Raw genomic sequence first — 14,413 nt, 5'->3', positions numbered from 1 at the left:
ATGACATAGCAATAGGTCATTGTTTTAGGTTCCTCAGTTGGTTTATCCTTGACTAGAGAAAGGTGAATCCGACCAGAGAAATAGATTCCAGACGAGATCAGTAAACAGACAGAATTGGCAATTACAGACATCAGCGGCGAGCATGTTTGGATCATCAGAGTCTTGGGGGGGCATTATGGAGGATGTGCTTCCACAACTGATATCAACACTCCAATAGCTCAAAAGAGGGAGCAACCACATAGTGTCAATATAATGTTGTGCACCTAAGCCATACATAATTACCCCTTGAGCAGATCAGGCAAGGCTAGCCCAGCAGATGTCCAAATACAGACAACTGAGATTGGGTATTCTTGTGTGCCCTCAAATTTAGAAAATAATGATTTTTTAGATGATTTCCAAAACACGTCTGGGCTCCATTGTTACACAGGTGCTGAGGAGCTTCCTTATGAAAATGTTCAGGCTGTTAAGCAGTGAGATCCAGAGATGATGATACTGTATGATGGCCATGTACCTTTCAGTGACAATCCTCAAACAGGCCAAGTAAGCCTATAGCAGGGGAATGACTATAATCCCAGGTAGGTTAAATGCAGCCAAGACAAGGTGTTCCAGGCTAGCTAGGCAATGTCGAGAGACAGACAGAAGCAGAGCTGGGTCATTCGGGGTAAATGGCAAAATGATAATCCAGGACAAGGTATCTGAAACATAGCTGCACTGAGTCTAGCCATATTGTGCTAGACAAAGCTTTGTGTAGAACTGGACATAAACAGATCTGCATAAATCTAGATCACGTAAAATAAATTTGAGATGTGATAGGGTATGCAGGCAAGATGAGGATTGTGGCAGAACAAATAAGACACAAAAATCAAGCCAACCCTATTCTGACCAGGCCAGATTAATACAGTCTAATGTTGTCCAATACAATTTGACCCAGTGCAGTCAATGACAGTCTAGTCTAGTCATGTTGAGTTCAATTAAGTGGAGATGGAGAAACTTTGAACAAACAAGACCAGACCAGAACAATTACTTTTAGTGACTAAAAGTAACTCAATTCATTCTATTATATGGCACTGCAATGCAATGCAAAAAAGAAAAAAGAAAGAAAAAAGAAAAAAGAAAAAAAAAGATCCAATCCAATCCATTCCAATCTATTCCAGCCCAGAGAAATCCATTTTTATTCCTCTCAAATCCTTTCGGGAGCAATCAAATCCAGTAAAGTCCAATCCAGTCAGGTCCATCTCAGTCATTTTTGTTCCATTTTAATCTATTCTAGTCAAACAGATGATCACTTAGAACTTCCATCAGAGTGCATTTTGTTCAAATCAAGTCCAAATCCAAGATCAACTCCAGTGCGATTTTGGTTCAGCCTGATGAAATCCATTTCAATTGATTCTCACCCATTCTGATGTTGTTCATTCCAAGATCCATCCCATTCTTTCCAACTGCATTCCTTCTCTATCCCAGTATATCTAGATAGACCGGTGTGGCTTTCATCAGGGTGAACAGCATCTTCTGAATATCCTTAATGTTCAAGCGCTGTTGTGGCTCCCTTTGCCAGCAGCCGATCATCATATCATAGACCTCCTTAGGACAAACCCTTGGACGCTCCAGCACCCTGCCCTGAGTAATACACTCTATCACCTGAGAAGTGAGAGGAAGAGAGAGACAGAGAATGAATGAAAGAGTGAGAGTTCATAATGTTGATATTGTACCAAACAAGTTTAGAGAATGCTGTATAGCATATAAAACAAAATTAGATTTAATACTTCCTAGCTTTTCAATATCATATTGGGAAATTTGGTATGGTTAATACGTGTTTTGCCAAACAGCCATTTTTTTGTTGAATCCTCACAGACTTTAGTCTAAATGTCATTCAGCATCTAAATGTCATTCCAAATGTTTTGGTGAATTGTGTGTATGTTAGTCAGTGCCACTGTGTGTACTGAGGTGCCAATCTGTAGATATGTTATTTGGGCTTATATTAAAATTCAGTAAAGTTTCCCTATGTTGGGGAGATTTGGAGGAAATTAAACATAAAGAAATCTTTGCAGAACCATGAGAAGCAAAGCTGCTTTGAAAAGGACTGTGTGTCTTAAAAACATGTGGTAGCTAAGTGTCTTCATATAATCTATCCAACACTGAGCGGATCGAGGCATCAACCCTGTCCACAACAAAACTAAATTATTATTAAATCATAAATGGAAGAAATGGAAACAGGCTTATGGCAGACACTGCAATAACACATTTTGCCAAGGTGTGATGGAATGAAAATGAGAGCATTTTACACATGAAATAAACAATTAACGTATCAGGATTTACATGTCACACCAACAACCAAATGCAGATTGGTAATTTCCCCCTCCCGTGCACAACTGGTATACCCACACATAAAGACACAGAAACAGAATCTGAGATCAGATCTGAATTTTCTGAGTAAATATAATGAAAACCAGTCTCACATGCACACACGGATGCACACACACTCACACATACATACACACACATTCTCACACACATACAAACATACACACAAACACAAAGGAAGTCAGATTATTCACCCAAACTCAGTTATTTCCCAACTGGAACCATCACCATCGCCCAAACAATGTGTGTAAATCTTACATTTTCAACCTTTGATATCTAATTTTTCTTCATGCTTTACTCTAGAATATATCTATTTCGGACTTGTTACCCTCCCCCGGAGGCTAAGTCTGAACCATCACATGTTACTTTTCCTTCTACTCTAGAATACATCTATTTCAGACTTGTTACCCTCCTCCGGGGGCTAAGTCTGAACCTTCACACGTTACTTTTCCCTCAACCATATTACCATGTCAACATTGAAATACATGGATATGAAAACATAAATTGATTGAGTACCTCATTGTTGGCCAGTTGGAACCATGGCTGTTTGCCATAGGTGAAGATCTCCCACAAAATGACTCCAAAACTCCACACGTCACTCTCTGTAGTGAACTTCCTGTACATAATGCTTTCTGGGGGCATCCAACGGATCGGTAGCATGGTGTGACCTCCCACCTAAAGAAATGCATGCATGAATATGCACACACCGAGAAGAGGAAGCATCTGTTAGTTGTGTGCATTCTAGGCTTTGAACTTCTTTTACATGCTGGTTTTAGAGAGCACATTTATCATTCACAGCATGGTTTATCTTCTAACCTAGGAAGTGAGGAAGACGGGCTATAATATCTGGACAAAAGGTTAGCTGGCAAATCAATGTGAGTAAACTTAACCACAGGCAATTGTCAATATAATTGATAATTTGATATAAAGTCAGACCAAAATCAGTAATCAAATTTAACTTTTCAAGACCAAAAACATTGAACAGAGCATCATAAAAGATTCAGCAACATTCTTTATTTGAAAATGACCAATACCCAGAAATATGAGGGCATGGTCGAGTCATCTTTAATATTCATGAGCTGACCTTGGAGTGACAAGCAAGGGTTGGCGGTAAGAGTGGGTGGAGTTTAATGATTTGATCTGATCGTAAATGATAGTGTTTGATGACATCATGAGTACCAGAAAGAAAGAAAAAACATCGCTGAGAGAGCATGAACTAGGGGGAGCTCTTTTAAAAAGACAAAAATTGAAAAACTGAATTCAGGAAGAGAATTCAATTCAACTCAATTCAATTCAATTCAATTTTATTTGTATAGCCCAATATCACAAATTACAAAATTGCTTCAGTGGGCTTAAGAGCAACACAACATCCTGTCCTTAGACTCTCTCACTGGATAAGGAACAACTCCCTAAAAAAAGACCTTTAACAGGGAGAAAAAATAGGAAGAAACCTCAGGGAGAGCAACAGAGGAGGGATCTTCTCCCAAGATGGACAGCATGCAATAGATGTTGTGTTCACACAATTTACATAATATAACATTGAAAGAGGAATAAAATTCTCCTTCAACATTGAAAGAGAATCAAAACAATAAGTGATGTTTCAATTTCAGTCTGATTTTGATAACATTTAAAGTGGGGGTAAGCGATCATGAGTCGAAGTTAGCAAGATCTAGCTATAGTTTGAAAACATACTGTAAAAGAATCCGCCCCCTAATCTCTGCCTAAGACTCTTGTGAGTGCGCAAACTGATTGACAGCATATAGGGATCAATGGAGACGCCGGCTTGCAAAACACTCTCCTGATTGGCTGATAAGGAGCGGGTACAGCCAACATTTTCTGTCTCCATTTACAGCGCCAAGGGCGGCCATAGAGACCTCGTTTTCCAATGCATCTTCTTCCGTGATAGCTGTCAGGATGTAGAAAGAGTTTGACCAAATATTATATATTAAACATTAAAATAGTTGCTAGCCACTTCTATATTATTCATAATTTATGTTTATGCATGGAAAACAACATGGTGACAAGGATTTCAATATTTCAATTAACCTAATTCAACCTGAAAGAACAAACTCATTGCCTAGGCTAATTGATCTGCGATCACAACTATTTCAGGTCTCCCGCTGTGTTCACAGAATGTGCAGGAAAGCGAGGGAGGCGCTGGTGAGAACGAAGACACGTTAAACGGTAGCCTGTCAAATAATCATGTTTGCATGTTGTCTCATATCACATTGCAATCGGTGTTAATCTGTTGTATGCACACTTGGTGACTCTGCACCTCCTGAGCAAGGACACCAGTTTCCTCCAGGGAGAAGCTGTTCTGCCTTAGCCGGTCTGGACTTTCGCTGTCCATTACGAAATTGGCAGTTCGCCATGTCAGAGAGCGCGCTGCTTTTAAAGGTAATGAGAAGAACTGATTTGACTGGCCAAAATTGAAGACAGCCCCCAGCACTCTTACTGATAATTTATTCCTTCTAATTCAACCCTTTTACAACTGTGCCTCCATTGCACCCAATTACCACCAGTGCACTTTAGATCGACTTGCACCGTGAACTATGACCCGGAACCTAGAGCCCTAAAACAGAAAAAAAAGGCTCCATATAGGATTCAATAAATAAAACATTTCATACAGTTTTGATTAAATACATTGAACTAAAAGGAACGCCATCCTCAAACAGAATTAACATTTTATTCATATAGTTCATTCAATAATTGTGACCATGAAAAACTCCCCACAGAAGCTAGAAACTATACTAAGTATGGCTCTAATATTTGATGCCATCCTTTAAACATTCACATTGAAAGACTGTATCCTGAATCCCCTAAAGCATATTGCTTCAATAGTTTTTAATTCATTTTTCCCCCTCTTGTATCTTACATTGGGGTTTGCTGAGGCTCTTAGGCCTGGCTTAGAGACTCTTAGATTTGGGGTTTCTCCTGAAGCTACAAATATGTAGCATAATAAAAGAAGAAAGGATCAAGAGGATGATGGAAGAAAGAAGTGACAGAATAATGAAATGTTCAAGTTAAAGAAGGAAAAAAGGAAATGAATGCAAGAAAGGAAGAGAGAAATGAAGCTTGAGCTGATTGTCTGAACAAACCAATACCAAACGTATGCACAGAGGATGTAAGTGCTGAGAAAAATGGCACCTTCAAATCAAAGGCATCCTATGCTAAGCCCTCTTCCATCAATGAGGTTAAGATTAAGAGGTAAAATGCCTCATCTGGATACTGTATTAATCACAACTTGCTGTGGTTTTATGAAAACCCTGTAACTAATCTTGTGTTTTTTTCCCTTATGTTGAAATCAACGTTTGTATGGTCCTTGATGGGCTCAGACCATCTTCTGAGCATTGGGTGCTATTCAAAACCTTGTCCTATTATTTAAAAAAATGGACTGGCATTAATACTGATGGGAAAAAAATCATTCTTTCTCAAATCCTCATTTGGAGTAAGGTAGTTTTCATCTGAACAAAATTAATCTGATTGATGGGAATGGATGAAGATGAATGAATCGCCTTGTGTTCCAATAATAGTACAGGATATAAATCACTAATGTGTTAATCATTTCTGGTTGTCTCATTTTGTCTGTGTTACTGTTTAAGAATATACTGAGTAGGGGTTTCATTTTCATATATGATTAAGTTTCAGTTTATTATGAACATGTTGGCCATGGTATATGAACAACTTGGTGGTAGTTAATGTTGGAAAATCTTAAGAAAAAGTTATTAAATTTGGAATTTATCAAATCTTTCATCATTTGTCAGTTTATCTTTTATCCACTGCAGTGAGAATAATATTTGGAATTACATTTTTCTGATTACAAGAAATTGGCATCTGTAACCAGCTACAATAACTGAGAAATATATGATACCAGACATTGCTTGTTCCAATAATTATAAACTTGCAAGTGAAAGTGAATGAAGACAAATGTGTTTTGAATGAGATTGATGAAGTCATCCATGTGCAAGTTGTGAAATCATGACTGATAACGTCATAAGGGGTAATGGAATTCGAATTACAATCCCAAAATTGTAAAACTTCAGTATATAAGTTTAGTATGTTTTGCCAGAAACGATATTATGATTCAGTAATGAATCAGCAGTATAATTTTACTCTTAACCAATAAACCAAAGAACCTGCCAGCTTAAATTGTTATGTTAGCTTTTTACACCAGTTTTAATCAAATTTGTTCAGCACATTCTATAGTTGTAAATTAAGCTAATTTATCTTACTTGGGATAACTCACAAACAGTAAATATTGTTGTTAATCTAGACACAACGCATCGAGTCTAAATTCTTTCTGGATGTTATCCTCTTCTTAAGTAAAATGATCAGTGTTTCAACACTGGTCTGTATGTATTGACTGTGCCATGTCAAGAGACTTGTACATTTTTGAGATTCTACGCTTCTTTTTTCCTTCCTCTTGACTTCAGTGTAACGATCCAGCCAAGCTTTTTACAGAGCCTAAATTTTTCATCATTGTCTCATTACCATTTTCTTTTCTTCCCCCCCCTTTTTCTCCTTAATTGTACTTGATGCCAATTACCCCACTCTCTGAGCTGTCCCAGTTGCTGCACCACCCCCTCTGCCGATCCGGGGAGGGATGTTTCGATACATGTGGAGTTGCCAGCCGCTTCTTTTCACCTGACAGTGAGGAGTTTCACCAGGGGGACGTAGCGCGTGGGAGGATCACCCTATTCCTCCCAGTTCCCACTCCCCCCTGAACAAATGCCCAGATTGACCAGTGGAGGCGTTAGTGCAGCGACCAGAACACATACCCACATCCGGCTTCCCACCCGCAGACACAGCCAATTGTGTCTGTAGGAACGTCCGACCAAGCCGGCGGTAACACAGAGATTCGAACCAGAGATCCCCGTGTAGGTAGGCAACAGAATAGACCGCTATGCCACCCGGACGCCCCGTCTCATAATAATTTTCAACCATTTTTTAAGTAATCCGAAACTGAAACATACATTTCCTCTGGAAGGATTACTATGTGTACAATAGTGAGATTGTTATCAGTAATCAAGAGTATGAATATATTTCTTTAAGGCTAACAGGCTAGATGAAGGATGTGTGAGGACTTATGTTGTAGTTCCAAAAAAACAACAACAAAAAAACATATCAGTTGTGCTAAGTGTTAATTACTATGTCCTGTTGAACAATCACAGAAAACACAAATAAATAAAATAATAAAATATATATAGTGAGTCAAGTAAATTCTTTATGAGACAGTACAAGCATGTTTCATGCCATAAGCAAGCTGATGATTGCTTATAGCGTGAAACAGGCTGTCTCATAAAGAATTTACTTAACTCACTGGATTATTTTGCTCCTTATTTGTTGAGCACTTGCTCTACCGTTGAATGTTTCTTTTAACAAAGCTTTATATATATGTATGTATGTGTGTGTGTGTGTGTGTGTGTGTGTGTGTGTGTGTGTGTGTACATACACACAGGGTGTTGTGATGCGTCTAGTGCAGCAGTGTGTAGTTGGAGGGAAGGTGCATGTGTTCTTCCAACCCGCTTGTGTCTTTCCTGCCCTTAGCCTGCTGCCGCTGGCTAGCCTTTGTGGCGAATAGGGAAGCATCCTAGCGTGTAAGCCTTCCCTTGCCAGTACATAGCCTCTCCTTCACCAAGACTCCTGCCAGGCCTCCCCGTGGCCACACGTGGTAACTGGGGTCTTGTGGCCCCAGGCTAACTTGGCAGGGGATCTCGGAGCAGCAGTGGGCCCCAGAGATATGGTGTGCAGGCCCACCCTGGTGGACACGCCCTGGCACCTATCAACCACTGCCCCGCTGCCTTGTGGGTGAGTCTGGGAAGACATAAGGCTAAGGGAGCTTACCTCAACAGAAAAGCAAGCTGTGGCGGTACGCTTCGAGGCGGTTTCCGAAAAACTGGATTTCCGGCAGCCCCCTGCAGTTGTGTGGAGGTGCCGGTCGTAGGGACCCCCCTTTGCCATCGGAACCATGACCTCTACAATCAAGTCATGTGGCATTGGGAGAAGCGCACCCCCCATGCCACTTTAAAAACCATCTCTGCGCAGGTATCTTCTGCTATCTGAGTCCTCAAAGGACCCACAAATAGAAGAAGATGGTCATCATCGGGCACGATGGACAACCAGCAAGCATATAAATACATACATACATACATATACATACACACACACACACATAAATATATGTATATATATATATATATATATATAGCGTTTTCTTTTTCTTCCGGAAACCGTCAATGGTGTTGCTAAGAGTGCTCAACTAATGAGGAGCGGAATATCAATATAGATGTAGGACATTTTTTTAAATACATAGCAGTACAAGCTTGTTTTCTTCATACTGCTATGTATTAAAAAAAGTTTCCTACATCTCTATATAATGTTTATTAAAAGCAAAATTACACCCCCAAACATAATTTATTAATTTTAGATCACAGAATTTGTATGACTACATTATCTGTGGGCTGTTATAGGGTGGATTTTCCTTTTAACCACTAATGAATAATTGAAGAGGATATTTCAAAATTGATGAAAAACCCAAAATTTATTCCCTATTATAATACGTGTAGATCATTAAATGAGCTAACAATTATTCATGCGGACTAGCATACACTACTGCAAAATCATGAAATGGCTTGACTGGTGCGACATGTGCCTCCTAATCAAGACCCACAAAAGAAATATATTCCTGCACCGCATTGACAAATCCTCCTTAAGCTACTACACCATGTTAGACTATTCCCCCACTCCCTATTTTGGGCATCAATATCTCTCTCCTTCTCCTTGGCTCATCCTCCTGTTTGCTTTTTACTCCTTCACCTGTTTAAATCTGTAACCTCCTCCTCTCCTACATTCTGCTCTCCATTCCACCATCCTGTCTTCATCTTTCCCTGCCTCTGTTCTGCCTCTCTTGTACCTGCACATTTCCTTTCATGTGCCTCATCTAATGCATCCTCATGTCAAATGGAAGAGCCCTCTGATTATTATTATTCTCAGACTTCAACCACTTACCAGTGGATTTGGTTTCACTGCAAGTGTTTTGCATTTCCCCCTATCATTGCCGTATTAATTTTGGAGTAGAAGTTTAAAGCATGTCTCAACCCTTGGCCTCAGGTGGAGAGTTAGCCTGGGGCTAATCCAATCGTTCTACACTGAAACAGTTGTCCAAGAGTTTGAAGTCTGTGTCCAAAAGGCACGCCAGTCTTAACCAGCAGCATACCTAGTTGGCAGTGGGCAGTCCCCGGGCGCTGCACGGCGGCTGCCCACTACTCCTAGCTACATAGCTAGGATGGGTTAAATGCAGAGGAAGAATTTCCCCACGGGGCTCAATAAAGTAATAACATTTAAAAAATAAAATAAATAAATAAGTTTAGGGGAGGCTGCTGCTGCAAGTACAGGACTGTTGAGTAACTTCAACATCATACTGAAGTTAAAATGTTTTGAATTTTTCCCACCAGGCATACTGGACTTACCGTTACCTATCCTGTATAGGATAGGCAACAGTAAGCCTTGGGCTTCAGCCTATTCCTTTTTCAGTCATTGATTGATTGAGTTTTGTTGTGTAAAATGGACTGATGTAAATATGTGCGATGATTTTTTTTCTTTTTTTCTGTCTGCTGCATATGAACACATGTATGATCGAAATAATTCATTCATTCATTCATAAATCAATCATTCATTCAAAACACTTCTCAGTACTTCCAGGATGTAAACAACGCATCCCTTCAATTGAAAACAGTGAGAAAAGAAGCTTTTGCTAGAAAATAAACTATGTTGGGTATGAAAGCCTTCCTCTCCTCTCCTTGCTGCCAACTGTTTGCCTCCCTGCAGACAATTAATAGTTAAGAAAACACTGCAGATCAAAAAAACAATAATCTGTTTGGTTTTTAACATGAATTTTAGATATGTTTATGAGATCCTTGAATACTTAAGACTTCCCCATGCTTTCATCACATTGCCTAACATCAGAACATCAAGGACAAAAAAAGTGAACCATCCATCCATTATCTAAACCACCTATCCTGCTCTCAGGGTCATGGGGATGCTGGAGCCTATCCCAGCAGTCATTGGCCGGCAAGCGGGGAGACCCACTGGACAGGCTGCCAAGCCATCACAGGGCCGACACACACATTCACACCTAGGGACAATTTAGTGCAGCCGAAAGTTAGGGGCGTCCGGGTAGTGTAACAGTCTATTCCGTCGCCTATCAACATGGGGATCATCGGATCGAATCCCCGTGTTACCTCCGGTTTGGTTGGGCGCCTCCACAGACACAATTGGCCATGTCTGCAGGTGGGAATCTGGATGTGAGTATGTGTCCCGGTCACTGCAAAAGCACCTCCTCTGGTCGGCCGGGGTGCCTGTTTTAGGGGGAGTGGGAACTGGGGGGAATAGCATGATCCTCCCACGTGCTATGTTCTCCAGACGAAACTCCTCATTGTCAGGTGAAAAGAAGTGGCTGGCAACTCCACATGAATCAGAGGAGACATGTGGTAGTCTGCAGCCCTCCCCAGATTGGCAGAGGGGGTGGAGCGCAGACCGAGAGGGCTCAGAAGAGTAGAGTAATTGGCCGGATACAATCGGGGAGAAAAAGGGGGGAACCCCCCCAAAAAAAGAAAGAAAAAGACAGTTGACTTCTCAATGTCATATTACTATAGATGCAGGTCTTTAATATATCAGCAGTGGGATTAATAAATGTAGACCTTACATGTAACAGGCAAACTACTGAGAAACTTTTGAACATTATTACAATTAAAATGTTTAATGCTGTTGTAACTGAGCTTTAGAATGGCTGCTGATGCCATTTAAACACATGCAGGCGTCCTCGCTACTCCTGTCACGTTATTGCCGAGTTCTCAGTGCTATAGCGCTAGATGCCCTCACATTTGGCAAATCAGCTGGGCACTTGCTGTTAAACACTGCTTATGTGAATTTTCCTTCATATGAGATTAGAGGGGGACTGCAGTTGATTTAATCCCCAATCAAACTGCAGCATTAACCTAGGACAAAAGCTATGTGTTCCCAAAGTGTGGTCTGCAAAACCTGAACCATCATTCAAAAAGGCTGCAGGGGGGTTCCCAACAAAATTATGAAAAGTTTCTGATACTTTTCCACTCTGAATTAAAGAGAATTCCACTTTAAATAACAAAAACTCTAAAGTAAAGCTATGTTTAAAAATTACTATTTTGATTACACCTCAGACTTCCCCCACAGTGATCTCCATGCCTTTCAGTGTAGGTGGTCATGGTATTTCATCCTTTCTCCTATGTGAAAGTAAAAATCTTCTCAGGTTCATCAGACCCAATCTCTTCAAATGGTGTTTATTGGCTAAATATACTTTCACTGGATGGTTCCCGGCTTGAAAATCTTTGTTGAATATGTCAACAATTCAATAGCTTTTCATGTCTGTATAAGACTTACGTATGCACTCAATTTAATTTTGATTGATGTGTTGGATAATCATGTATAGTTGAATTGTTCCCCTGCTAGTTAGCTATAGACGAGGAGCCCCGTTTTCTGTTTGGCTGCAGGGAGTCTGCACAGGGAAGAGAATTACTGCAGAGGAGATTTAACTCTCTCCTTCATTTTCTCTGCTGCTCCTTAGTGTGTGTGTGTGAGTGTAAGAGTGAGTGGGTCTAAATTGGAGACTTCTGTTGCATGTTAATAGGCAAGTCATTTTGTCCTCACATTTGAAGTACAACTGGGAATATGAGGGTGTGTGTTAGACAGAAGAGCATGTGGGATAAAATTATTCTGGCAGTGTATGCGAGTTTGAGTCTGGGCGGGTAAAATTGCATGTGGCTGCGTGTGAATATTTGAGGAATATTTTGGCATAGTATGTTTATGTGTGTGTGTGTGTGTGTGTGTGTGTGTGTGTGTGTGTGTGTGTGTGTGTGTGTGTGTGTGTGTGTGTGTGTGTGTGTGTGTTCTCGTACTTCTACCTTTGTGAATACCAATGTAGTTTTTAACCATCAGCATGAGGACATTTTTTGCGAAATGAGGAAATGTTGCCAGGTCCTCACTTCTTTAAGGGCCCATTTTAGTTTTAGAGCTTGGGTTTAGAGTTAAGGTTAAAATTAGGACTACTTTAAGGATAAAACTAGGCATATAGTTTTTATGGTTAAGGTCAGGATTAAGAGCAAGGGAGTGAATGTAGTCAATGAGGGGTCCTCATAAAGTCAGAAGTACAAGAGTGTGTGTGTGTGTGTTTTAGACTTGAGCAAATTGCTACAGAGCGCTGAACCTCTGTTCCTTAGATTGGGTTCTGATCCTAAATTCAGATTCAAGTAGTTTGTATTTCCCCTCTACTGATTGACTTTTGAATGAACTGGTAGTTCTTGAAGGTATGACCTGAAACAGCGATGTGCTAGCAGCGCCATTCAGCTTTTCATTCCACTCTTCTCCATATTTGCCACTTAGTTATTTAAAAGTAAGGTTACAGCTAGATGTCAAAGAAGTCAGCTGGTGAAAGTATTTTAGCGTTACTGCCAAATAGGCCACCAGAAATTGGTACGTCATGCTCTGAGATTTTATGCAATTGCACTTCGGTTCCATTTCAAATTAATACTTTATTCGAATGAATTGAAAAGAACAACTTCACTATGTTGGTTTATGCTTCATTTGCACATTACTAAAACGAACCCCCTACTGAACTATCTCAACATTGTTTTGAACGACCCTGAAAAAAAGGATTAATGGAAGCAAAGAGCTGGAGCTTTGCATAAAAGTAGTAACATCTTTCCACGCGCTACGCCCCCCTGGCGAAACTCCTCACTGTCAGGTGAAAAGCGGCTGGCGACTCCACATGTATCGGAGGGGGCAGATGGTAGTCTGCAGCCCTCCCCGCATTGGCAGAGGGGGTGGAGCAGCAATCGCGACGGCTCAGAAGAGTGGGGTAATTGGCCAATACAATTGGGGGGGGGGGAAAGGGTGGGAAAAATGTATATAACAATAATCTGCAGATGGGATGCCAAATAGAGGTTTTCTGTTATCAACACAATATTCTATTGTTTTTGTTTGTTTTCATTCTCTGCTCTGCCAAAGCTCATGCTTACGCCTTTCCTTTATCATGCCTTTCCTTCATCCTTATTGGTTGGTTGAAAATGGCGTGTCGCTGATGAGCGTTGTGCTCCAACAAATGTTGAAATTGCCTCAGTTTTGAAACGGGCTCAAGCACTCCCTACTCTAGGTGCTGAAGCAACATCAGGTCCCGGCACTGGGTCAAGAGTGCTCAAAGTGCAACCTTTCCATAGAAACCAGTAAAGAATTACAGCTAATACTTCTCCAGTGGTTACATGGCCCAACTACATTTCAACGTGCCTCTCATTAGAAAGCTGATGCCTCTTCCCAATGGATCCTGTAAATGCCCCATAGCAGACACAACTCTCCACTCAGTTTCACATCAAAACCAAGTTTATATGGGACGTTTATATATTGAATCCTTCAAGGTGCATAAGCTACATTTTCCCTTGACTTATCAATAAAATCTGTGTTTCAAGGGGTTAAAATTAGAAGGACGCAGTCCTCATTTTTTAGTTGCCATCTAAAGGCAGCCCTTGTGGGGCATTATAGAAACCATTAAAGAGAAAACTATCCACAGAAGCTACTCAGGAAGATGGGACCCCATGGAGACATTGACATTTACTGCCAAATACAAACGATTTCCCATCACACCAGTTATAATGTTGAGGGTCTGCTGAAGTTCCCTCTGAGCCGCAGTTACCATCAACGGAGAAGGCAACCTTTTCTTCCCAGACACTGGGGACATAAGTGAGCCTGACTTTTACATTTTTTAGAGTTTGGGACCAGCATGAGAACATTTTGCATCTGATCCAGAGTCCAAGAGTCATTCAGCTGTAACTAATCTAAATAAAGTGGTAGCAGGGTAAATTAATTAGCAAGCCTGTTTAATATATGGTGACATCTTCATCAGGTTTGTGTAAAATCCTTAAGGGCATCACTTACTAATCCTCTGGTTTTAGAATAGTCATGACAGAACACAACACTTCTATCACTGACCTACACCCTTCTGCTCACACTTTAATTGTCCATGTCA

At 40.5% G+C, this 14,413-nt stretch overlaps 1 protein-coding gene across 1 annotated transcript in view; it reads right to left on the bottom strand.

Annotated features, from left to right (window-relative positions):
- Nucleotides 1-1,452: 1,452 nt before the first annotated feature.
- ntrk3a (neurotrophic tyrosine kinase, receptor, type 3a) overlaps nt 1,453-14,413 on the bottom strand; it is a 374,839-nt gene continuing 361,878 nt past the window's right edge. The window contains exons 17-19 of the mRNA XM_056282433.1: nt 9,831-9,836; nt 2,878-3,036; nt 1,453-1,638 (exon numbers count right to left, since the gene is read on the bottom strand). Coding sequence (XP_056138408.1) covers nt 1,453-1,638; nt 2,878-3,036; nt 9,831-9,836 — 351 coding nt within the window. The remainder of the gene's footprint in view (nt 1,639-2,877; nt 3,037-9,830; nt 9,837-14,413) is intronic.

This window comes from Lampris incognitus, chromosome 6, assembly GCF_029633865.1.
Source record: "Lampris incognitus isolate fLamInc1 chromosome 6, fLamInc1.hap2, whole genome shotgun sequence".
Taxonomy (NCBI): Eukaryota; Metazoa; Chordata; class Actinopteri; order Lampriformes; family Lampridae; genus Lampris; species Lampris incognitus.
Note: the sequence above shows the minus strand (reverse complement) of the source record. Positions and strands in the feature narration are given on the sequence as shown.